Here is a 23,116-nt window from a genome sequence, read left to right as displayed (position 1 = left end):
CCTGGAAAGTGGCCACAAGAAACTCTCCACTACTGCAAAAAAGAAGAAAAGAAAAGAAAAATAGAGGAGAAAAAAATTAAAACCACACGAGAAGAGGACTTCCAGATTAATCAGCACTGTCGTTGTGCCTTGCAACATTTCATTTTCAGTGACTTATTAAATCCCATTTTAATTATTTCTTTATTATCATCATGAGTAGGGAAAGAAATTAGAGAGAGCACGGCAGGGACAGACAGTTCCTCCCAGCCACTAATTAACTCCACCGCTAAACGTCGAATCCCTCTCCTCCTGCCTGCTTTGCTTTCTCTCCTCCTCAGCTCCGCCGCTTTCTTCGATCGTCCGGTCCGGCCGGCCGGTGTCACCCACGGCACGGCACCAGCAGGGGAGTCGAATCGAAGCAATCCCACCCGGTGGCATCATCTATCATCAATTGTGTAGGTAGCTAGCTACAGCTAGTCGTCGATGGCGGCGGAGGGGTCGTCGTCGGAGGCGGCGGCGCGGGAGGCGCTGTCGACGGAGAAGGCGTTCGAGCGGGAGAAGCTGCCGGCGTGGTCGGAGCAGATCACGGTTCGCTCGGTGGTGGTGAGCACGGCTCTGGGGCTCTTCCTCAGCTTCATCGTCATGAAGCTCAACCTCACGTCCGGGATCGTGCCGTCGCTCAACATGTCGGCGGGCCTGCTCGCCTTCTTCCTCATGAAGACGTGGACCAGCGCGCTGGAGCGATGCGGCATCTTCCCCAAGCCCTTCACGCGCCAGGAGAACACCGTCGTGCAGACCTGCGTCATCTCCTGCTCCAGCATCGCATTCAGCGGTCGGTGTTGTTTGTTGGTGGTGATGATTCATAGCTATATATATGTATATATGTAAATCATCGGATGCATATATGTGTATATGATATCTATACGCAATGCATGCAGGCGGTTTCGGCACCTACATCCTGGGCATGAGCAAGAAGATCGCCGAGGGCTTCGACGAGGCCAAGACGAGCATCAACGTGGAAGAGCCGTCGCTGGGGCGGATCATCGCCTTCCTCTTCCTCGTCAGCTTCGTGGGCCTCTTCTCCATCGTGCCGCTGCGCAAGATCATGATCATCAGCTACAAGCTCACCTACCCCAGCGGCTCCGCCACGGCGCACCTCATCAACAGCTTCCACACGCCGCAGGGGGCCATCCAGGCCAAGCAGCAGGTCTCCATCCTCTTCAAGTCCTTCGCCGGCAGCTTCCTCTGGTCGCTCTTCCAGTGGTTCTACTCCGCGGGGCCCGGCTGCGGCTTCAGCTCCTTCCCCACCTTCGGCATGGAGGCCTACCGCCGCCGCTTCTTCTTCGACTTCTCCGCCACCTACGTCGGCGTGGGGATGATCTGCCCCTACATCATCAACTTCTCGCTGCTGCTGGGGTCCGTCGTGTCGTGGGGCCTCATGTGGCCCTACATCGAGAGCAAGCGGGGGCTCTGGTACGACGCCAAGCTGCCACGGAGCAGCCTCCACGGGCTCAACGGCTACCAGATCTTCATCTCCATCGCCATGATCATCGGCGACGGCCTCTTCAACTTCCTCTCCATCCTCGTCCGGACCACCTACGACATGTACCTCAAGCGGACCAAGCCCGCCGAGGCCGCGGCCAAGCCATTCGCCGGCGTCGACATCAACGAGCGCCAGGTGCTCAGCTTCGACGACCGCCGCCGGACGCAGGTCGTTCATCTAGCTGTTAGTGGTTCGTTGTGTGTGTTCAATGTTCCATGGCTGCTCCCGCTCTGAAGCTGAATCGCATGCAGGTTTTCCTCAAGGACCAGATCCCCACGTCGATCGCAGCCGGCGCGTACGTGCTCCTGGCCGCCATCTCCGTCGTGGCCATCCCGCACATCTTCCGGCAGCTCAAGCCCAAGCACGTGGTGTGGGCCTACGTGGTGGCGCCCGTCTTCGCCTTCTGCAACGCCTACGGCACGGGGCTCACCGACTGGTCCCTCTCCAGCAGCTACGGCAAGCTGGCCATCTTCATCTTCGGCGCCAGCATCGGGTCCCAGGACGGCGGCGTGGTGGCCGGCCTCGCGGCGTGCGGCCTCATGATGGGCATCGTCTCCACCGCCTCCGACCTCATCCAGGACTTCAAGACCGGGTACCTGACGCTCACCTCGCCGCGCTCCATGTTCGTGAGTCAGGTCATGGGCACGGGGCTCGGCTGCATCATCAGCCCCGTCGTGTTCTGGATCTTCTACAAGGCGTACGACATCGGCCTGGAGGAGGGCTACCCGGCGCCCTACGCCAAGATCTACCGGGGCATCGCGCTGCTGGGCGTCAACGGCTGGAACCAGCTGCCCAAGTACTGCCTCCGCTTCTGCCTCGCCTTCTTCCTCCTCGCGATCGCCATCTGCGCGCTCAAGGAGGTGGCCAAGACGCGCGGGTGGTGGCTGCAGGACTACATCCCCAGCGCGCTGGGCATGGCGGTGCCCTTCTTCCTGGGCTCCTTCTTCACCATCGACATGTGCGTGGGGAGCATCGTGCTCTACCTGTGGAGCAAGTCCGACCGCGTCCGCGCCCACATGTTCGCGCCGGCCGTCGCGTCGGGGCTCATCTGCGGCGACGGCATCTGGTCGCTGCCGTCGTCGATCCTGTCGCTGCTCAACATCAACCCGCCCATGTGCCTTAGGGTCTTCTCCGCCGAGACAAACTACCAGGTCGAGGAGTTCCTCTGGACGCTGCGCAACCCGGCAGCCACATAGCCACCGAATTCACCATACATTGGCTGGCCTCATTCCAAATCATCATCAGCTTTAATTAATTCACCATACATGAATGCGTTAGCTTTAGACAGTTTAGTGCATGTTAATTTCTTGATTCGCTAGCCGTCTTGATTGTACTTGTACCTGTAGGGTTACATACAGACACAGCATGTACTTTCTTCTTCATTTTGCTGAGTTGTTAAGTGTAGAAGAAGATGGTGATTGATCCTTGTAAAACAGCATTACTGTATGAAATCTTGAGAAATTAACATGTCCCTACCAAATCAGTCCTAGGCTCAACGGCTTGCGGCTTTGCATATTCAGGTTCTCTGCTTGGAACTGCGGCACTATTTATTCTTCTTCAAAGAGATTCTTTTTGGAGATGAGACAATAAGGCCAACTTCTGTGTTCTTGCCATGGTATTTCATTTGACACGATACGGTTTACCTTAAGATCTTTTATAACATTATGTAATCTTAGAGAACCATGGTAATTCCTCTTCCTCCAAAACTCCAATTAAAAAGAGAGAGGAAACTTTACATTCAAACAGCCCCTCAGCTTTGACTACCACCATGCCTTGCTATGTAAAACAACTTAACCTGCAATTCAAAAACAATTTAAAATTGATCAAATTAAAGGTGATGCATGCTTATGGCAAATAATTCTAATCATATTGTCTGCGAATGAACAGTGCTCAGACACACGCATGGAGCTGAAAAATTGTATTCACTTGTAAATTCAGACTGCAACTCTATTACAAGTGGATACAACACGGCAACTATGCCATGGTCTCCCCTACCGAAAATTTACAAAGATCCCAAGAAGAAGCTATGTCCTAGTCAGTGTAGCCAGGAAGGCGTCCAACTTGACGTTTTCGCTGCTCGACACGAACTTGATGCAGATGGGCGCCGTTGCGGGCGTCAGCGCTATCATTGACGACAGCAGGTTCCCGAGCCCGTCCCCGCATATCAGCCCCGATGCCACCGCCGCCGAGAACGCCCGTGCTTTGCTGGAGTCCGTGTGCCTCCATAGGCACATCGCCAGGCTGCCCACGAACATGTCGATGGGCATGCGCGCTGGCACCACGAAGGCGATGGCCACGCAGATGGTGCTCGGCATGTACGGCGCCATGCGCCACTGCTTCCGAGAGGCCACATCCCGGAGCACGCTCAGAGCCAGCGCCAGCACGAAGAAGAGCTTGCAGAGCCACAGGCTGTGCAAGGGCAGCCCGTTCTGGCCGGCGCTCAGCATGGCGATGCCGCGGTACACCCGGGCGTAGGGCGCGTCGAAGAGGTTGGTGTCGCCGTCCTGCGCCTTGTAGAAGGCCCAGAACATGACCGGGTTGATGACGCACCCGAGCCCCGTGCCGATCGCCTGGCTGATGAACACGGCGCGCGGTGAGGTCAGGGTTAGATACCCAGTCTTGAGTTCCTGCATCAGGTTGTTGCTGTTGGACATGGTCGCCATCACGATCCCGCAAGAGACGAGGCCAGCAATCACGCCGCCATTGTTACAGCCCACGACCGAGCCGACGGCGAGCATTGCCAGCTTGCCATAGGTACTCGACAGGTTCATGTCGGTCACGCCAAAGCCATAGGCGTCGCAGAAGGCGAAGACCGGAGCAGCCAGGTAGATGAGGGCAACATGGTGGGGCCTTATCTGCGGGTAGAGGTAGGGGATGGCGACGGTGGAGAGCGCCGACAGGAGGATGTAGCAAAGAATGCTGACCCAGTTAGGTATATGGTCCCGGACAAACACCTGCGCCCTGCGCCGGTCGTCGAAGCTCTGCATCGCCTTCTGCTGCTCAGCAGCATTGAGGCTGTGGAACGGCAACTGCATGTCACTGTCATCATCACCGCCAGCTTGTCCTGGCATTGGTGGCCTGCGCCTCTTGTACATGGCGCACAATGTGCAGAACATGATGGATAAGAAGTTGAAGAGGCCATCGGCAAGTATCATGGACACTCCAATGAAAACCTTATAGCCCTTCACGTTGCTGAGGGTTGCCGTGCTAAGGTCAGTAGTGTACCAGATACCCTCCTTTGCTGCAATGTACGGTGAAACGATCCCCCATGAGATAACACTCCCGATGAACAAGGAGACAGTGATTATGTATGGGCATAGCATGCCGATGGCGACATTGGTCATGCAGAAGTCGAAGTAGAATCTGATCAATGAAATTGAATGTGCAATCGTTAATTCCATACATTTGCGATGTGAAATGGATGATTAGTTGGTTGACAGCCTTGTTACGTACCCACGCTTATATGCCTCAAGGCCAAACACGGGGAAGGCTCTGAAGCCGCAGCCCTTTGTAGCAGTGAAAAACCATTGGAATGCGTTCCAGAATATGGTTCCCCCCAATGATCTGAACAACATGTGCACTTGTTGCCTGTAAGAGCAAGCACATAAATAAGTAGGCATGGATATATACAAATTTTTGACCCAACAAATGGATTTACTCCTTTTGAGTTCATTCAGCTAGCTGATGATACGTGCCTTGCGTTGTTGGCGCCTTGAGGGGTATGGAAGCTATTGATAAGTTGTGCCGTGGCCATTCCACTAGGGTATGTCAACCTGTGTCGAATGATCATGACCTTCCTGAAGGGCATGAGGATGAACATGCCAGAGAAACTGACGAGGAAGAGGAAAGTGATCAACCGAGCAATGCTTGGCTCGACAATATTCTTCCCATCCCTGATATCCCCTCCAGCTGCTTCCTTGCCCATCGCGAGGATGTACGTTCCAAACCCACCTGAAAATGAAATTAGCGAAGCATTTTACAACCTACAACCAATATTAATGTAATAGGATATCAACATGATGGAGTATGGTGACTAAAAACTTGCATGCTGTGCTCATAAATATATACCACTAAATGTAATGGCGGAGCAGGCGGCGACACAGGTTTGGATGACGGTGTTCTCCTGGCGGGTGAATGGCAGGTGTTCCACCTCAAAGTAATCAAGAAGACGGATCAATGCACGAGAGAGGTAAAAACCAATGAGGCCGGCGGGGATGGTGAGCGGTGGGAGGAAGCCTGAGTTCAGGCTAATCTTCATGGCGACGGCGCTGAGGGCTGCACTAAGGATGAGGCTAACCACCAATGACCGTAGGGTGATGGTCTCCGACAGCGACGGGATGGGATCTGCCTCAAAGGCGCGTTCTGTTGAGATGCCTTCCTGGAGATCGTTGACATGCTCCATTGTGGGGGTACTAATAATTAGTTCCTTTTGATGGAACAATAAGCTTTAGCTATTTATTTGATTCTGTGTGTATGTCTTGGAAAAAACCAAGACATACACACAGAATCAAATGCTGGATGCGATGGGAGAGAAGGGGAGAGGAGGCTTTTATAGAGAGCATGGTAGTTAATTAAGGAGCAATGTTCCTTCTAAGTATAGTGTGTCCGCCTTTGCTGCCTTAAAACTATCTTTAGCTTGCCTTTTTATCATAGTTGTGTGTTCCTTCTCCGAGGGACTAATCTATAATACATATCAAAACAAGTAGATTATTAGCATCACGTGACAAACACAAAGCGCAGTAAACTACACATTCAAAGAAAATGACAAGAACCAATAATGCACTGCTACTAAAAATAGCAAGGAAATAGAGCGGAGCATGTGAGGCACGATTAAATTGAAATATATCTCATATCGCCACCCGGTCTTGTCCGTTAATCACCTTCTAGTTTCCCCAACACTGTGTGGTTAGAATTGTCCCTCGATGCCACCAGCTGCAACAACCCAACCTGCAACCTCATTCTCTCTATAAAGAGCCAAACATTTTTAGCCAATTCAAGTTCTAGTGGTCGTATGCAATTTGTTGGAGAGAGGAAAGAGAGAGAGCATGGAGCCAGTTGGTGATCCAAGGGAGGGCCCACCAACAGAGCACGCATTTGAAGGAGAGCCGGTTCGAGCATGGACCGAGCAGATCACCGTGCGATCAGTGGTGGCAAGCGTATTACTTGGCACCATCTTAAGTAGTGTGGGCATGAATCTCGTCTTCATGACTGGGGTGGTGCCATCTCTCAACATCCCAGCAGCCATGCTAAGTCTATTTCTCCTTAAGATATGGACGCACATATTACGGAGATTCGATGCGTTCCATGAGCCCTTCACCCGTCAGGAGAACACCATCATCCAGACATGTGTGGTTGCGTGTGCCACCATGGTGTCCAGTGGTGAGTACATGGATGCATCTGAAAATCTCGATGACAGCTCGTAACAATTTCTTCATCAATGCAATTATCATTAACCAAAATAATTGGATGTGATCATGGCTCACCTCTATGCTAGCATGTTATCAGGGGGTTTTGGATCATTCTTGCTCTCAATGAGTTCAAGAGAAGCAGTGGAGACCAAAGCTGGACAGGATGACATAAACATCAGTGCACCAAGTCTAGGAAAATTGATAGTCTTCTATCTACTCATAAGCTTTGTTGGCTTGTTTGCCATTATTCCGATGAGGAAGGTAATGATAACTGCCACTGCAATATCAGCTACCATATTGGCTCATACACAATAATCAAATCCATACCGTTTAGCTAATGAGTAAACGCAAGCAAGGTTACAAATTTGGCAATTGGGCTCCCCCGTCCCCTCTAAATGTGTTCTTGTTTTCTTTTCTTTTGCGTGTTCTTAGAGCATGATCATCCGCCATCGGCTAACATATGCAACTGGCACAGCTACGGCACACCTCATCAACAGCTTCCATACCCCCCAAGGAGTTCAGCAAGCAAGGTGAGACATTAATGACTGCTATAATTTGGCTAACGAACTTGTAAACATATAACTAAATCACTTACATTTCTGCACTTTTTGAATGCAGGAGGCAAGTGTCTGTCATGCTTCAATCCTTCGCAGGAAGCCTGTGCTGGAACATTTTTCAATGGTTCTACACAGGTGGACCTAACTGTGGACTTGCTTCGATCCCGACGTTTGGACTCAAAGCATACCAAAGAGGGTAAGGAATAGATAAACAATTAAAAAAACAAGGGGACACAATCGAATTTGATGTGTATGCTACCAGCAAACGGGCAATTATATGTGCAGTTTTATTTGACAAAAAAACTAGGCAAAATATGCTTTAAAAGACATTGTGGTAGAAACACTAACAAAACTAAAAAATAATTCTAAAGGCATACATATTTTTTAGAAAGCGTATAGCGTACGTGCCAGTAACACGTAATCTGCTTGAAAAATCTAATTAGTCATGAGAATTGTTTTATATCCTTGCAGCTTCTACTTTAATTTCTCTGCAACTTACGTTGGTGTTGGAATGATCTGCCCAACAGTGGTAAGTATTTCAATGCTCGCTGGTAGCATCCTCTCCTCGGGAATCATGTTGCCCTACATTGAATCCAAGAAAGGAGTATGGTACAATGCAGCATACAAGGAAAGTAGTATGATGGGCATTTACGGGTACAAGGTAATCATGCTACATACTTCACACAGCTTTAGCAACATAAATAATACTGCTAACAATTTAACAACAAATTAGTTCATTTTCCTGTTACAAATTTGCCTTCGATGCTTACTTATGGTCATCCCAATTCATTCATGTGGAATAGGTGTTGATCTCCATAGCAATGATGCTTGGGGATGGGCTATTCCAGCTTCTCCTGATACCATTCAAAGCAATGAGGAATTTACGTAGAAAACAACAGCAGCTAGCAGCAGCAACCAATGCCTTCAGGAGCGTGGACGCCGTAAGACGCACTGTCCTTAGCTTTGATGATCGCCGTAGGACACATATATTTCTCAAAGATAGCATTCCCTTCTCCTATGCCATCATTGGCTACACTGTATTGGCAATTATTTCCACAATTGCGGTTCCACACATCTATTGCCAGATAAAATATCAGCACATCATCGTTGCCTACATATTTGCCCCTCTCCTGGCATTCTGCAATGCCTATGGTACTGGTATCACAGACCTGAACCTCTACAATCAGTACGCAAAGATTGTGATCATGATATTTGGGTTCTGGATCACTGCTGCAAAGGGTGGGGTGGTTGGTGGTCTTGTGATTTGTGTAATCATGACGCTGATCATCGGCATGGCTGGGGACTTCATGCAAGATCTCAAGACCGGCTATCTCACACTCACCTCACCAAGGTCCATGCTCCTGGCTCAGGCTATTGGAACAGCGATAGGCTGCATCGTCAACCCAACTATTTTCTGGGTGTTCTATCATTGCTACCTACATGACCCCATAGGAAGCTACCCAGCGCCGTTTGCCAGGGTCTACCACATCATAGCCCTGGTCGGTGCTGGAGGCTTTGTCGAGCTACCAAAGTATTCCATTGCACTCAGCATACCCATCTTCTTTTTAGCAATAGCCACGGGTGCTATTAGGGAGGTCGCCATGCATAAGAATTGGCGCATCCAACACTACATCCCAAGCATCGCTGCAATGTCAGTGGCATTTCTCATACATCCTACCACATCCATAGACATGTGCTTCGGCAGTTTAATACTACTAGCGTGGAACAAGGTCGACCCTGAAGATGCGAATCTTCTTGCTTCGGTAGTGGCATCCGGATTGATCTGTGGTGAAGGGATGTTTGCGATACCGGACTCATTGATGGGGATTTACAATGTCACTCCACCAATGTGCATAAGGTTCTTGGCTTCAGATGTGAACGAGAAGGTAGACGCGTTCCTAGCAAAACAAGCTTCTTGAAGGGTGGTTAATGGTAGCTCTGTAAATTGGCAGACAGTCCTTGTGTAAATTCTCCTTCTGACTCGATTTTTGTAGAGGTTAATGGTAGTTATTGGCCATATGTGGATACCCCCCCCCCCTCCTTGTATTTCTTCAAATTTTGTAATGAGGAGCTCTTGTAAGTACAGAATAATTTTTTCCAATTGTGGAACGGGAAGAACACTACTGTGTACAGTCAAATTGCATATCTAGTGTGCGCCTTGACCAGCACACCTTATACTTTATCTGATCGAGACCAAGGATTTGTTGACCAATGCGAAGCAACATCGGCTGGCGAGGACCGAGAAAAAGTGGAAGAATTTCTAGGTTTTGCGATTTCCCCGTATTCATTAGGAACCGGCGGTTAGCAACCACGTCTCGAATACAAACACGCTCCTTGAGACCAGCTAAGGACCTGTTTGGATCCTCCAGCTAATGGTTAGTTAGCTAAAATTAGCTGTTAGGAATCCAAACAGATCAGCTAATGGACTAGCCGATGATCCTTCAGCTAATTGAAACCATGTAATTCTATTAGCTAGCCCAACTTAAAAATATAAAAACACCTTATTATCCTCGGTCCTTCTATCAAATTACTCGTGGCGCCGAAAAGAAGAAGGGCAGTATGGTCCATCCATATTAACAATTAAGCTTATGGCTCCAAACACATCCAGCTAATGACTAACAAACCATTATCGATTAGCTAGCTGATCATTAGATGTTGAGCTAGCTAATAAAAATTATTATCAATTAGCTAGCTAATCATTAGCAGGGAAGGATCAAACTAAGTCTAAATGACAAAAGTATCAGTAGCAAACAGGAAAGATAAGAGAGAGGTTTTTCTTACTGTACTTGTTCAGATGACGCCGCCTGTCGCCGGCTCGCCGCCGGTGTACGGACAACGCCGAGCAACGCTGGTGAAGGCGAGAAGGGAGAGGGGCCAACGCGATGCAGTAGCTGCTGGACTAGTGGGCTTCATGCTTGCAAGAGGGAATCATAAGTGGGGCCCAGCTGTCAGTCATACGCACGAGGGATGGGTTGTAAGGTGGGCTTTCAGCCCAAAATGGACTAGGCCCATCTGTGACCTCTAGGGTTTCGAGGTGACCAACCAACCACGTTATGAAAGAGCCTCTCCCCTCCCTTCTCCCTCCCGCCGCCGCCGCTCCATTCTCTCTCGAGTCACCACTGCAAACTGCAAGCGCAGAGGCGATCAGGCGAACGGAGTTCTTCTCAGCCTCCAAGTCCGAGGTGAGCAGCACTCGCGCCTTTCTCGAGTCGTTCGCGAGCACAATCACCTCGCGCGTTCCATCACTCTGCGCTCGCTCGCTTATCTCGTGCCTGTCCCGCCGTTCTAATTTGAATCCCTGTGACTAAAATTGATTGTGGGTAGTGAAAGAACGACGAACAAGCTGCAAATCGTCTTTATTACCCTAGGTCGCTTTGTAGCTGTTGTTGTTTCCCCAGTAATCTTAGCTCTAATTCCAGGTGTCGCCGTTCGAGAGAGCAAGATCATAGACCTGGGCAGATTATCTTGCCTTGAGGAGGGGGGGGGGAGGTAGATGAATAGAAGCATTTGCCACCACCTTCTCTCCCAGTGCAAAACGCTCAGAGAGCTCCAGAAACTCCACGCCCAGGCCGTGGCACAGGGTCTCCACCCACATCGCCAGTCCGTTTCCTGCAAAATCTTCCGCTGCTATGCTGACTTTGGCCGTGCAGCTGATGCTCGCAAGCTGTTTGATGAGATCCCCCGCCCGGACCTTGTCTCCTTTACCAGCCTCATGTCCCTCCACATCCAGTTAGAGCGCCACCGCGAGGCTGTATCCTTGTTCTCGCTTGCTGTTTCCGATGGTCACCGCCCTGACGGCTTTGCTGTTGTCGGTGCCCTGTCGGCCTCCGGTGGGGCTGGTGACCAGCAGGTTGGTAGGGCGGTGCACGGCCTGATATTCCGGCTTGGATTGGACTCTGAGGTGGTTGTTGGAAATGCGTTGGTTGATATGTATAGTCGGTGTGGGAAGTTTGAGTCCGCGGTACTCGTGTTTGATAGAATGTTTCTGAAAGATGAGATTACTTGGGGTAGCATGCTGCATGGTTACATTAAGTGTGCTGGATTGGATTTGGCATTATCGTTCTTTGATCAGATGCCTGTGAAGAGTGTAGTCGCTTGGACAGCACTGATCACTAGTCATGTACAAGGCAGGTTGCCTGTACGGGCCCTTGAGCTTTTTGCTAGGATGATACTGGAGAGCCATCGCCCTACTCATGTCACAATTGTAGGTGTACTCTCAGCTTGTGCTGACATTGGTGCTCTGGATCTAGGACGAATCATTCATGGATATGGAAGCAAATGTAATGCTAGCTCAAACATAATTGTTAGCAATGCTCTGATGGATATGTATGCAAAGAGTGGAAGCATTGAGATGGCACTTTCCGTATTCCAAGAAGTTCAATCAAAGGATGCTTTCACGTGGACTACTATGATCTCATGTTTCACTGTCCAGGGAGATGGGAGGAAAGCTCTTGAGCTCTTTTGGGACATGCTTAGGTCTGGGGTAGTTCCGAACAGTGTAACATTTGTTTCTGTTTTGTCTGCGTGCAGCCATGCTGGACTAATAGAAGAAGGTAGAGAGTTGTTTGGCACAATGCGTGAAACATACAGTATTGATCCCCAGATTGAGCACTATGGATGCATGATTGATCTGTTAGGACGGGGAGGGCTGCTAGAGGAAGCCGAAGCTCTAATAGTTGATATGAATGTGGAACCTGATATTGTTATATGGAGGTCACTTCTTAGTGCGTGCCTGGTTCATCACAATGATAGGTTGGCTGAGATTGCTGGAAAGGAAATTATGAAGAGAGAACCTGGGGATGATGGGGTTTATGTGCTTCTTTGGAACATGTATGCCTCATCAAATAAATGGAGAGAAGCTCGAGAGATAAGGCAGCAAATGTTGACTAGGAAGATCTTCAAAAAACCAGGGTGTAGTTGGATAGAAGTTGATGGTGTTGTCCATGAATTCTTGGTGGAGGACAAGACACACAATGCTCGAAGGGAAATTTATGAAACCTTGGAGTACATGAATAGGCAGTTTAGGATGGAGCTTAGATCATTTTCATGGGAACAAAATGGTTCATCCATCTTTGTTGATGGAGAAATAATAATATAGATTCTAGATTCATATACTGTCCATTTCCAGTGTGATTCATTCATATGGGTCGTTCCACAAAATAGCATTTTTATTACTAATAAATCGAGTTTGATAATCTTACTGTAATTGGGATCGTATTGGTTTGGTCCATGTGACTCTAGATCAAAATTGTAGACATTTAATGCTTTTAAATTGATGGTAAAGCATTACTATAAATGTGGTGGGATTGCTTTTACATGTGTCATTGCAAACACAAAGTTTCAGAGAAATTTCTTTTAAATAGCATGTTGTTCTCCTTTAGTATATGAATCTGTAATAACTATTTAATGGAAATGTTTCATTCAGATGCTTCCTACATTATAACGCATGATTATGCATGTCACCTTTTTTTAATTGTGATTCTGTGATTGTTAGATGTGTTCTGGAGATGAGATCGATGGAGATGCAAGTGTTGGGCAGAAGGGTTTCAAGGATATAAGGCGCTACAAGTGTGAATTTTGCACTGTTGTCAGGTCAAAGAAATGCCTGATTCAAGCTCACATGGTTGCACATCATAAGGTACAAGCATTCTATGATATATTAGATGCATGTGCCAGTGCCTTTATCCTTGATAATGGCTGTATTGATATCCACATGTTTATCTTGTTTGTATTCTTGTATCAGTGTGTTCTATTGAGTTATCTATATTGACATCATTTAACTTTCTTATGACTGCCTTTGTATTATCATTGTTTTGGAGCATTGCAATAATTCCAGAGTTTTCCCCAAAATTTATCTGCAGGATGAACTGGACAAATCAGAAACTTACGACTCAAATGGGGAAAAGATTGTTTGTGAGGAAGAACATAGGTGCCTACAGTGCGGAGCTTGTTTCCAGAAACCAGCTCATCTAAAGCAGCACATGCAAAGTCACTCAAATGAGGTTGGTATTCAATATTCATCATTTCTGAGTCCTATATGAGCCGTCTTCTTTTATAGTGTTGGCACTAATGGACCGAAACATGTCAGATTTAAGATTTTGTAAAGAACATGCTTTAAGCATATTATATGCATTTGTGAGGCTGACTGTAGCATTGTTATTTTTTTACTACATGATTCACTAAATATTGTTTTGCAGGATATAGATAGTTAACAGCGTGAAGCATTGGATCCCATTTAAAGAACTCCAAAATGCGATGAGGCAATTTTCGTCTTGTCTGAACTAGTAACAGGTTGGGATGACCACCTGTGAAGCTTCAACAAGATTGCCTCCTTCACGCTCATTGAGTAGGTTGGTCCTTATGCAAACTTTCCTTTTCTTTTTACCATGGTGCTCATTGGATAAACACTGCATCCCTTGATTTCGAATGAAGGAATTACTTCTCACTCTTAACACACATGACGGTTTTATAGTTGACAGTGCTAATTTATATTTCACCTTTTGAATTCAGTGAATTTGGGAGTTCATTTCCTCCTTTGTTTCCTTATTCGCTATCTATTTATTTTTTATTTGGCCTATAACTTTGGAGGCCTCTGGCAATCTGGTGATCCAACATCAAAATATCATCTCAGGAAGCTTGGGCATTTGCAAAACGGGCTCCTTTAGCTTGTTATGGTGTTGAGTTTTGTTCGTCGACATTAAGCAGTTTAGTGCTGCAAAGATTAGATGCATATGGATCCTTTGGAGATAAGGCTGGAAATACCCTCCCTTCAGTCTGCTATGTCTTCACAGGCTTCCTCATGGGGTCGAGAAGATACTTGAGGATCCAATATCAAAATGTCATCTCAGAAAGCTAGGGCCATTCTTCATTGGCTCTCAGCTCGCTATGGTGACAACAGTCCTTTACCCTGTCACCATGCAAGGAAAAAACATTGTACTGAAGTGAAGTGCTGAACTTGGTCTAGTGCTGTAAGCATTAGGTGGGTATATGGATTCTTTGGAGATAAGGGTGGACTATCCTCCCTTCATCCTGCCATGTCTTCACAGGCTTCCTTATGGGAGCTTTAAGGAGATGATTGAGGATCCAATATTAAACTGTCGTCTCAGAAAGCTAGGGCCATTCTTCTTTGGTTCTCAGCTCGCTATGGTGCCAATAGTCCTGGTATAGTAGTACTCACAAAGCTGAGATTTTTTTTTTGCTTTGTTATATTTCTGTTGCTCACTTCACATGAAGTTACATAGTTTAGAAGTATATTCTTTTTACCGTTTTTGTTTAAGAGCGTTTTCTTCTATTTCTGTGTTATACCGTTTCTTCTGAATGTTATTCTGAACGAGATTCTACATTTGATTTTAATGGCTACAGTGAAATGATGTTGCTAACAGTTCCTGTGTGGTTCCCTCATCATAATCCAATAGTGTTTATAATTCTGAGTTGTTTTAGATAATCGATTGGTTAAAATGTTTGAAGCATCTGCCACAGTTGTAAACGTACCAGAATACTTTTCGAAAAAAAGTACCAGAATGGAAATATGTTCCTAACACATGTTCTTGCTTTGATTGTAGAGACTCTTCATTTGCCCACTCGAAGACTGCCCCTTCAGCTATAAAAGGAAAGATCACTTGAATAGACACATGCTTAAGCATCAGGGTAAGTTGTTTGGTTGCACTGTGGACGGTTGTGATAGGAGATTCAGTATCAAGGCAAATATGCAACGGCATGTTAAGGAATTTCATGAGGATGAAAATGTCACTAAGAGCAACCAGCAGTTTATCTGCAAGGAGGAGGGCTGTAACAAGGCTTTCAAGTATTTCTCAAAGTTGAAGAAACACGAGGAGTCACATGGTATGTCAATACTACCAGAAATATAGTTAGGATATTAAATCGAATTAACTGAAATTTATTTGGTGTTATGTTCATCAGGACCGTGCAATTTTTTTACAGCTTTTGGGATCTCCAAATTTGAGTGTTTTTATGTAATATTTTTCTTGCAGTTAAATTGAACTATATTGAGGTAGTGTGCTGTGAACCGGGCTGCATGAAGATGTTCACAAATGTTGACTGCCTGAGGGCTCATAACCAATCTTGCCATCAGCATGTTCAGTGTGAGATGTGTGGGGAAAAGCACCTGAAGAAGAACATCAAGCGCCACCTACAAGCCCATGACGAGGTGCCCTCCGGTGAAAGGATCAAATGCACCTTTGATGGTTGTGATCACTCCTTTTCCAATGTAAGCAATATTTATAGATTCTCAAGTGTACCTGGTGATGTCTCCTTTCAGTCCAATACTTAACTGTTTTGCAGATTTTGAACTGAAATGTTCATGTGTTCCTTTGCAGAAATCAAATCTGACTAAGCATATGAAGGCATGCCATGACCAACTGAAACCTTTCACATGCCGAGTTGCTGGGTGCGGCAAGGCGTTCACCTACAAGCACGTCAGGGACAACCATGAGAAATCCAGCGCACATGTATACGTTGAGGTTAGTGCCACTACCTGACCTATATAATTTTCAAACTAATAGATGGCCTTTGTCCTCGTAGACAAAACTACGAGCCGTTGAATTGTATCTTTGGAGCATAATGCTGCTCGTGCCTTGTGATCAAATCATTAACAAGGTACCACATGCAGGGAGACTTTGAGGAGATGGATGAGCAGCTGCGCTCGCGGCCGAGAGGTGGACGGAAGAGGAAAGCACTGACTGTGGAGACATTGACACGCAAGAGGGTGACCATTCTTGGCGAGGCATCGTCATTGGACGACGGGGAGGAGTATCTACGCTGGTTGCTATCGAGTGGTGATGATTCAGCTCAGTAGCCACGCGGCGTCTTTTGCTATGCTGGGAAGGTGTCACGCTGTTCTGTACATGGATATATTTTGGGGTATGTAAGTTGGTGTAGTTAGGTGTGTTTTTGTGTATAATGCAGCTGATCTAATATTAGTAGTTTAGTACAGTAGCGCTTGAGCTTTTGTAGGGAACTTGTTATCTCTGTTGTAGTTTGTGGCCAGTCAATTTAACGTCCTCACCCTACTAGTGTATCTTGACCATTGCACTTTTAAATGGAATGTCTGATCTGAGCTATGTTTGTTGGAAGAATGTTGGGTTTCTGCCGTCTCTTGGAAGATTCTTGCATTTCAATTGTGTGTTTTCTTGTTCGAGTCATTTGGTGGTTGTGAAGAACTAGGGAAGAATTTCTCCTGCTCCGAGGCTGATACTGTGAGTCAAGATCTATCACGAGCCTTTCTCCTTGCTGCATGCGTGGAGAAAAGACGGGCATGATTCATGAAGTGGACCCCTGATATGTCAGAGGGGGGAACTTTTGGTGCCGCCTCCGAGTCGCTGCTTAATTAGATTTAGAGCGCCTCAATTTGCTCCATCACAGGATCTACCCCTAAGATAATTGATTGTCCTTTGGAGCTTGATCTTGCAACATGGCCTTTTTGCCTTGCGTGGTTGCAAGAAAGCCACACCAAGGTTGGAGGCTTGGCATTCTTTGGTGGTAAGTCTCTAGCCTTGTGGCCTGGTCCACTCTACGATGTACTACTAATAACTTTGTCCTAAAACATTTGGGAATCGTTTTATTTAATTCTTTTTCTCTACATGGAAGTTGGGTCTATGTTTGTCAATTACTCACCGAAGGTTCATGTGCACAATATTTGAAATACAACAAACTAACTATGTTTTGAAACTGCTATCTCTTCGTACCATTTTCTTAAGTTCATTCAAATATTATATCAAGGTATAAATGATTGAACTAGAAACAATGTGATGGAGTAGAGTTTTGAGAAAGAGCTGAAATTAAAAGAGATGGAGAACAGGAAACTGAAGCACCAAAATAATTATACTATGTTGATGATTTTGTCAATATCAAGATCAGACAGCCACCGATACCTAATAGGAGGTGAGTGCGCGTGCGTATGTTAAAAAGGTGTTGACGTTTTTGGCTTAGTCTTTCCCTTGAAAGTGATTTATTTGCCTATTAGAATTTCCCAACCGCCCTATCGATTTTTTTGTTCAGGAAAAAAAAAACACAAAAAGTGCCTGAGAAGAACCCGTGGGCCCACATGTCAGCTGGCCGGTCGACGCAGGAGCCACGCGGCACGCCTCTCTCGCGTCCCGACCATTCCGAGTCCGGGCCGGGTCCTGCCACGCGACCCCAACCAATCCCACGGCTCCGCGCGGAAGAAGCCCATCCCGGCCGTCGGATGCGCTGCACGGACGGCCGCGGCGCCCCCAGCACAGAGGCCACCGCGATTGGCTCGGGCTTCCACGCGTCGCGCTCCTATTGGCCCAGGTCGGACGCATGACGTCCCGGCCAACGCGACGGGCGCAGCGAGATCCCGAGCCCCCGTTCACGGCAACCCACTATATAAGCCGGGGGCTCCTCTCTCTCCCCCTCTCCATCAGATTCGTCAGGCGCAGTTCGAAACCGAGGATCAAAAGCCACTCCCACGAAGAGAGGAGAAGCTTCCAGAGGAGAGGGAGCGCGCTGGTGCTGCAGCTGGTCGTGGTGCGGCCATGGATCGGGTTCGCGGATCCGCGTTCCTGCTCGCCGTCCTGCTCGCAGGTACGACGCGATCTCGTCTCGTCCCCCCTGCGGTTTCTCTGGGGGGTTTTGCGTGTTCGTTTGTTTTATTTGCTACGGGATCTGCGATTGGGATAGGTTTACTGCTGCTCTGGCCTCGATCTGCGATGTTTACGTACGAATGGATTGGGTGATGAATTGAGGGGATTGATTAGTAGTGAGGCTGGTGGATCAGAAAAGTTGATCACCCGGGGGGTTCGAGGACTGGGTGCTCAGTTTGATAATTGATAGGACCTGTTCATGTGATCTAGGGTTTAGAACCTTGCTTCTAGTACCGCCTTGATCTAATACTTGTAGGTAGTTCTGTCCCGCGAGGAATGGGTGTGGTGAATGCGATTTTCCCCCCTGTAAAACTCTGTTGCACTGGCTCTGACTGGGCTCTCGCAGTAGCTAGCGATTTGATTACACCTAATTGAACTGGTGCCTTGCCTTGATCTTGTGATTGGCTTGATCGGGATCATGGTATGACAAAGAGTTGGTGTTGTAATGTAAGGGTATGAAGTAAACTGTGATTTTCATCTCATGTCCTAAACATCCAAGGGCATAGAATTTGGAATTGGGATGAATATAACTGGCTAGTTTCCTCCCATAGAGGCACATTCAGTTTCAGTGGAGTAGTTGGGATGTATGTGCATTGGCTCTTTACTGATGGCAGTGTTGCCACAATTACATTTCAGTTGTAGCTGCTGTATATGTTCTGGTGACGTCCAGAGCAACCTTATGGTCAATGTCACTTAATCATTCTTGTTCTGTATGCAGGATCCCTGTTTGCATTCTCAGTTGCAAAGGAGGAGACCAAGAAGCTCGGGACTGTGATCGGTATCGATCTCGGTACCACCTACTCCTGTGTCGGTGTCTACAAGAACGGTCATGTTGAGATCATCGCCAATGACCAGGGTAACCGTATCACACCCTCATGGGTTGCCTTCACCGATGGCGAGAGGCTCATTGGTGAGGCTGCTAAGAACCAGGCAGCTGTCAACCCGGAGAGGACCATCTTTGACGTCAAGCGTCTCATTGGAAGAAAGTAATACCTCTCTCCCACAACCACTTTATCACATTTCTTCTTTCTGAGGACGTCTGGTGTCCTAACTGTAATCCCAATTGTTCAGGTTTGAGGACAAGGAAGTCCAGAGGGACATGAAACTTGTTCCCTACAAGATTGTTAACAAGGATGGTAAGCCCTACATTCAGGTCAAGATCAAGGATGGAGGGAACAAGGTCTTCAGCCCTGAGGAGATCAGTGCCATGATTCTTGGTAAGATGAAGGAGACTGCTGAGGCGTACCTTGGCAAGAAGATCAATGACGCTGTCGTCACTGTCCCTGGTTAGTAACGGTTCTGCAGCTTACCTATAAGTAGTTGTTATATCTATGTTGTGGCTTACATCTTTCTGTTCATGTTGTCAGCGTACTTCAACGATGCGCAGAGGCAGGCAACCAAGGATGCTGGTGTCATTGCTGGCCTCAATGTTGCTAGGATCATTAATGAGCCAACTGCTGCTGCTATTGCCTACGGTTTGGACAAGAAGGGTGGCGAGAAGAACATCCTTGTCTTTGACCTTGGTGGTGGTACTTTCGATGTCAGCATCTTGACCATTGACAACGGTGTGTTTGAGGTGCTTGCCACCAATGGTGACACCCATCTTGGAGGTGAGTGAAATGTTTTTTTTTGTCATTAAGTCAGCTGACTATCCAGCACATTTAGGCAATATGAAGCTGCTGATTACTATAAAATCATGATAATGACATACATTCATAGGCTTCTTTGAGAACCTGTATGGCTATGACTTCAGACATAATTGTAATTATATACATGCTATCTGCATTTAAATTTTATTATGATACATGCTCTGGTTTGAGATGAATTAACCAATCATAAATGTGGTATTTACGTTGAATTTTGTCTGCACCCTTACTTGACATGCATTGCTTCAGCTCTGTGAATTATTACTTGAGCAATCTGTTAGCACATTTACTGTGAACTTGTATTGTTGTTGGCATGACTGAAGCTGAGTTGTATCATGTCTTCAGGTGAGGACTTTGACCAGAGGATCATGGAGTACTTCATCAAGTTGATCAAGAAGAAGTACAGCAAGGACATCAGCAAGGACAACCGTGCTCTTGGAAAGCTGAGGAGGGAAGCTGAGCGTGCCAAGAGAGCCCTCAGCAACCAGCACCAGGTCCGTGTTGAGATTGAGTCCCTCTTCGACGGGACCGATTTCTCGGAGCCGCTGACCCGTGCCAGGTTCGAGGAGCTCAACAACGATCTGTTCCGCAAGACCATGGGCCCTGTCAAGAAGGCCATGGAGGATGCTGGCCTTGAAAAGAGCCAGATTCACGAGATTGTCCTTGTTGGTGGAAGCACCAGGATTCCCAAGGTCCAGCAGCTCCTGAGGGACTACTTTGATGGCAAGGAGCCCAACAAGGGTGTGAACCCTGATGAGGCTGTTGCCTTTGGTGCTGCGGTGCAGGGTAGCATCTTGAGCGGCGAGGGTGGCGATGAGACCAAAGGTTCGTCTCATCTTTCTGTGCTCTCTTTTTGACTGCTAGAAGATTTTTCAGTAGATCATCCTGCTTACACAAGTGTGGTTTTGCCTTTGGTGCAGATATCCTTCTCCTTGATGTTGCTCCCCTCACCCTTGGTATTGAGACTGTTGGTGGAGTCATGACCAAGTTGATCCCCAGGAACACTGTCATCCCCACCAAGAAGTCTCAGGTGTTCACCACCTACCAGGACCAACAGACCACTGTCTCCATCCAGGTAATGACGAGCAGCCTGCTTTGTACTCTGCTGGAAACTCCCACTATCAGCTGTGTCCTATAGGTGGTAACCTGCTTTATCTGCGTCTCTGCAGGTCTTTGAGGGTGAGCGCAGCATGACCAAGGACTGCCGCCTTCTCGGCAAGTTCGACCTCTCTGGCATTCCACCAGCTCCAAGGTGCGTTGCTTTTGTCCAGAGAAGAGATAACAGTCTGTGTGTTTAACCTAGTGAATGAATTGAGTCCGGTGTTGTCTGACCGATGATGGTACGTGAATTTTGCAGGGGCACTCCCCAGATTGAGGTGACCTTCGAGGTTGACGCCAACGGTATCCTGAACGTGAAGGCTGAGGACAAGGGCACTGGCAAGTCAGAGAAGATCACGATCACCAACGAGAAGGGCCGCCTGAGCCAGGAGGAGATTGACCGCATGGTCCGGGAGGCGGAGGAGTTTGCCGAGGAGGACAAGAAGGTGAAGGAGAAGATCGACGCCCGGAACCAGCTTGAGACATACGTGTACAACATGAAGAACACGATCGGCGACAAGGACAAGCTGGCCGACAAGCTGGAGAGCGAGGAGAAGGAGAAGGTGGAGGAGGCTCTCAAGGAGGCCCTCGAGTGGCTGGACGACAACCAGTCGGCCGAGAAGGACGACTTCGAGGAGAAGCTCAAGGAGGTGGAGGCCGTGTGCAACCCCATCATCTCGGCCGTGTACCAGAGGTCCGGCGGCGCCCCAGGTGGTGGCGCTGACGGCGAGGGCGGCGTCGACGACGACCATGACGAGCTGTAGATGGTTCTGGAAGGCCAAATTTTGTAATGGTGTTTAGGAGGGGGCATATGAATGACTCTTGGGGCTGGCCGGAAAGTTACGGAGACTAATCTTTCTTCCTCTGAATGGGTGCATCGCTGCTCTGTCTCTAGTCTTCTGAGTGTAGAACTCTGTTTTTTTTACTTCCTTGTGATTTTTCTTGTTGTTATAGCGGATTCGATTCGGAATTTATGTGAAGAAAAGAAGATGCTTGGGAATTTATCTTTGGTTGCCTCTGCTCTGCTTGTTAAGTGGTGCCACTTTATGAATCTGGATTGAATGGTGACGTGTTTGATTGCTTTGAACATAACGAATTTTGCAGAGACCTGAAGGTGGGGTGGTAAGTATGAGCACGAGAATCTGAAAGATGGGATGATCAATTTGAAAAGTTTAGAGGATTGAGTTGAACAAGAGAAGTGGCCCCTCCATCTCCTTATGGAGTGAGAAGTCAGAAAATCTGCTCCGCGTGGCAAACAAAACTCAGAGGAGAGGGCAGAGAGCATCAGCAGCAGGCAGACAGAAGAGTAAAAAAAGGCCAGACGGGCTTTCGCTGTAAAGCGCTGGGCTGGCAGATGATGTCGTCTAGGCCCAATACGTCGTTCCTTTCGGGCTCCTACCTACACAGCCAACTCCGCTTAATAAGTAATCCATCCCTCCGTTTTTAAAAATTATTAATCTTTTTGACTTTTCTAGCTACATAAGAATACATTTTACTATATATCTGCATACACGTTATGTCCAGATACATACATAGTAAAAGTCGTGTATCTTAGAAAAGTCAAAACGGCTAAATAATTGGAATCGTAAGGAGGAGTATTTTTTTCCTAGGGTTTTCTGGTGGGCGCAGGATCCTAGGATCTGAATCCAACGTTTCAACCAAATTGCCACCAGTGTTTCTGGCACTTTTACACATGAGTCCCCCAGCTCCTTTCCAAATTGCCACCGAGTCCTGGCAGGCCAACCAAATCCGGAGAAGAAGCTCGCTCTTTAGGCGCCGCCCCTCACCCCGTCGTCACGCCGCACTGGCCCCGCTGTGGCGCCACCTTGGCCCCGCCTCACCGCCGGCGCCTCCAGCTCGCCCCGCCTCACCGCCGGCGCCTCCACCTGGCCTGACCTCGTAGGCGGCGCCCACCTGGACCCGCCGTCTCCCTAGCCTCCGACTAGCGCCGCCGCAACATCGCCGCCCCCCCCCCCCAAACACCAAGAGCCCTCCTCATCCTCCTCTAGCACCACGGCATCCTCATCCTCCTCTGCCACCACGGCATCCAACTGTTCCTACTCCACTCAGACCCATGCCGTTGTCGTGTAGTACTGAAGCTTTCCCTGTCTACTTTCTGAGTATTACGCTAATTGCAGGTTTCAACATTGATGGTTGTCAGCTAATTGCAATGTCGTGAATTTGAATGTTGTGCCTCTGGTACTTTCTGACTATTGCGCTAATTGCAGGTTTGAACATCGATAGTAGCACTGCATCTTCT

General features: G+C 47.8%; 6 protein-coding genes across 7 annotated transcripts; 5 read left to right on the top strand and 1 right to left on the bottom strand.

Annotated features, from left to right (window-relative positions):
- Positions 1 to 232: 232 nt before the first annotated feature.
- On the top strand, positions 233 to 2,989 carry LOC112903387 (probable metal-nicotianamine transporter YSL8). The gene is made up of 3 exons (XM_025972645.1): positions 233 to 811; positions 918 to 1,690; positions 1,774 to 2,989. The coding sequence occupies exons 1-3, from the start codon at positions 463 to 465 to the stop codon at positions 2,716 to 2,718; spliced, it is 2,067 nt and encodes a 688-aa protein (XP_025828430.1). The 5' UTR covers positions 233 to 462; the 3' UTR covers positions 2,719 to 2,989.
- Positions 2,990 to 3,514: 525 nt separating this feature from the next.
- Positions 3,515 to 5,924, bottom strand: LOC112878761 (probable metal-nicotianamine transporter YSL7). Its single transcript, XM_025942972.1, has 4 exons — positions 5,591 to 5,924; positions 5,218 to 5,473; positions 4,976 to 5,110; positions 3,515 to 4,885 (listed from the first exon to the last, which is right to left on the bottom strand). Exons 1-4 carry the CDS (start codon positions 5,922 to 5,924, stop codon positions 3,547 to 3,549), a joined length of 2,064 nt encoding a protein of 687 aa, XP_025798757.1. The 3' UTR covers positions 3,515 to 3,546.
- A 1,129-nt stretch (positions 5,925 to 7,053) lies between these two features.
- LOC112883559 (probable metal-nicotianamine transporter YSL18) lies at positions 7,054 to 9,406 on the top strand. Its single transcript, XM_025948873.1, has 6 exons — positions 7,054 to 7,191; positions 7,363 to 7,460; positions 7,549 to 7,683; positions 7,959 to 8,148; positions 8,291 to 8,428; positions 8,573 to 9,406. Exons 1-6 carry the CDS (start codon positions 7,054 to 7,056, stop codon positions 9,404 to 9,406), a joined length of 1,533 nt encoding a protein of 510 aa, XP_025804658.1.
- A 1,127-nt stretch (positions 9,407 to 10,533) lies between these two features.
- LOC112875827 (transcription factor IIIA-like) lies at positions 10,534 to 16,579 on the top strand. 2 transcript variants are annotated; one of them, XM_025939820.1, is made up of 7 exons: positions 10,534 to 10,669; positions 12,982 to 13,125; positions 13,349 to 13,489; positions 15,050 to 15,329; positions 15,479 to 15,714; positions 15,824 to 15,967; positions 16,117 to 16,579. In XM_025939820.1, the coding sequence occupies exons 1-7, from the start codon at positions 10,541 to 10,543 to the stop codon at positions 16,300 to 16,302; spliced, it is 1,260 nt and encodes a 419-aa protein (XP_025795605.1). In that variant the 5' UTR covers positions 10,534 to 10,540; the 3' UTR covers positions 16,303 to 16,579. The 2 variants fall into 2 exon arrangements, with proteins under 2 accessions (XP_025795605.1, XP_025795613.1); XM_025939828.1 differs by lacking the exons at positions 10,534 to 10,669; positions 12,982 to 13,125; positions 13,349 to 13,489 and adding an exon at positions 14,076 to 14,648.
- LOC112875820 (pentatricopeptide repeat-containing protein At2g22410, mitochondrial-like) lies at positions 10,703 to 12,802 on the top strand. The gene has a single exon (XM_025939805.1). It carries the CDS (start codon positions 10,981 to 10,983, stop codon positions 12,583 to 12,585), a length of 1,605 nt encoding a protein of 534 aa, XP_025795590.1. The 5' UTR covers positions 10,703 to 10,980; the 3' UTR covers positions 12,586 to 12,802.
- Positions 16,580 to 17,870: 1,291 nt separating the features above from the next.
- LOC112875811 (heat shock 70 kDa protein BIP1) lies at positions 17,871 to 21,860 on the top strand. Its single transcript, XM_025939794.1, has 8 exons — positions 17,871 to 18,053; positions 18,831 to 19,098; positions 19,184 to 19,398; positions 19,480 to 19,722; positions 20,104 to 20,583; positions 20,679 to 20,833; positions 20,928 to 21,010; positions 21,116 to 21,860. The coding sequence occupies exons 1-8, from the start codon at positions 18,005 to 18,007 to the stop codon at positions 21,618 to 21,620; spliced, it is 1,998 nt and encodes a 665-aa protein (XP_025795579.1). The 5' UTR covers positions 17,871 to 18,004; the 3' UTR covers positions 21,621 to 21,860.
- The last annotated feature ends 1,256 nt before the right edge of the window (positions 21,861 to 23,116 follow it).

This window comes from Panicum hallii, chromosome 1 (assembly GCF_002211085.1).
Source record: "Panicum hallii strain FIL2 chromosome 1, PHallii_v3.1, whole genome shotgun sequence".
Lineage (NCBI taxonomy): Eukaryota > Viridiplantae > Streptophyta > Magnoliopsida > Poales > Poaceae > Panicum > Panicum hallii.
The sequence above is the reverse complement of the archived record's forward strand: the minus strand, read 5'-3'. Positions and strand labels throughout refer to the sequence as shown.

Excerpts from the sequence above, each read along its gene's own strand:
- LOC112875811 (XM_025939794.1), top strand. The coding sequence starts at position 18,005 with ATGGATCGGGTTCGCGGATCCGCGTTCCTGCTCGCCGTCCTGCTCGCA. Across the intron at positions 18,054-18,830 it reads GCTCGCCGTCCTGCTCGCAG|GATCCCTGTTTGCATTCTCA; the intron begins GTACGACGCGAT and ends TTCTGTATGCAG. Across the intron at positions 21,011-21,115 it reads GGCATTCCACCAGCTCCAAG|GGGCACTCCCCAGATTGAGG; the intron begins GTGCGTTGCTTT and ends TGAATTTTGCAG.
- LOC112875827 (XM_025939820.1), top strand. The coding sequence starts at position 10,541 with ATGAAAGAGCCTCTCCCCTCCCTTCTCCCTCCCGCCGCCGCCGCTCCA. Across the intron at positions 13,126-13,348 it reads ACATGGTTGCACATCATAAG|GATGAACTGGACAAATCAGA; the intron begins GTACAAGCATTC and ends ATTTATCTGCAG. Across the intron at positions 15,968-16,116 it reads GCGCACATGTATACGTTGAG|GGAGACTTTGAGGAGATGGA; the intron begins GTTAGTGCCACT and ends TACCACATGCAG.
- LOC112875820 (XM_025939805.1), top strand. The coding sequence starts at position 10,981 with ATGAATAGAAGCATTTGCCACCACCTTCTCTCCCAGTGCAAAACGCTC.
- LOC112883559 (XM_025948873.1), top strand. The coding sequence starts at position 7,054 with ATGAGTTCAAGAGAAGCAGTGGAGACCAAAGCTGGACAGGATGACATA. Across the intron at positions 7,684-7,958 it reads CTCAAAGCATACCAAAGAGG|CTTCTACTTTAATTTCTCTG; the intron begins GTAAGGAATAGA and ends ATATCCTTGCAG. Across the intron at positions 8,149-8,290 it reads TGGGCATTTACGGGTACAAG|GTGTTGATCTCCATAGCAAT; the intron begins GTAATCATGCTA and ends CATGTGGAATAG.
- LOC112903387 (XM_025972645.1), top strand. The coding sequence starts at position 463 with ATGGCGGCGGAGGGGTCGTCGTCGGAGGCGGCGGCGCGGGAGGCGCTG. Across the intron at positions 812-917 it reads CTCCAGCATCGCATTCAGCG|GCGGTTTCGGCACCTACATC; the intron begins GTCGGTGTTGTT and ends CAATGCATGCAG. Across the intron at positions 1,691-1,773 it reads ACGACCGCCGCCGGACGCAG|GTTTTCCTCAAGGACCAGAT; the intron begins GTCGTTCATCTA and ends AATCGCATGCAG.
- LOC112878761 (XM_025942972.1), bottom strand. The coding sequence starts at position 5,924 with ATGGAGCATGTCAACGATCTCCAGGAAGGCATCTCAACAGAACGCGCC. Across the intron at positions 5,474-5,590 it reads CTCCGCCATTACATTTAGTG|GTGGGTTTGGAACGTACATC; the intron begins GTATATATTTAT and ends TTTCATTTTCAG. Across the intron at positions 5,111-5,217 it reads CAAGGCGCCAACAACGCAAG|GCAACAAGTGCACATGTTGT; the intron begins GCACGTATCATC and ends TTGCTCTTACAG.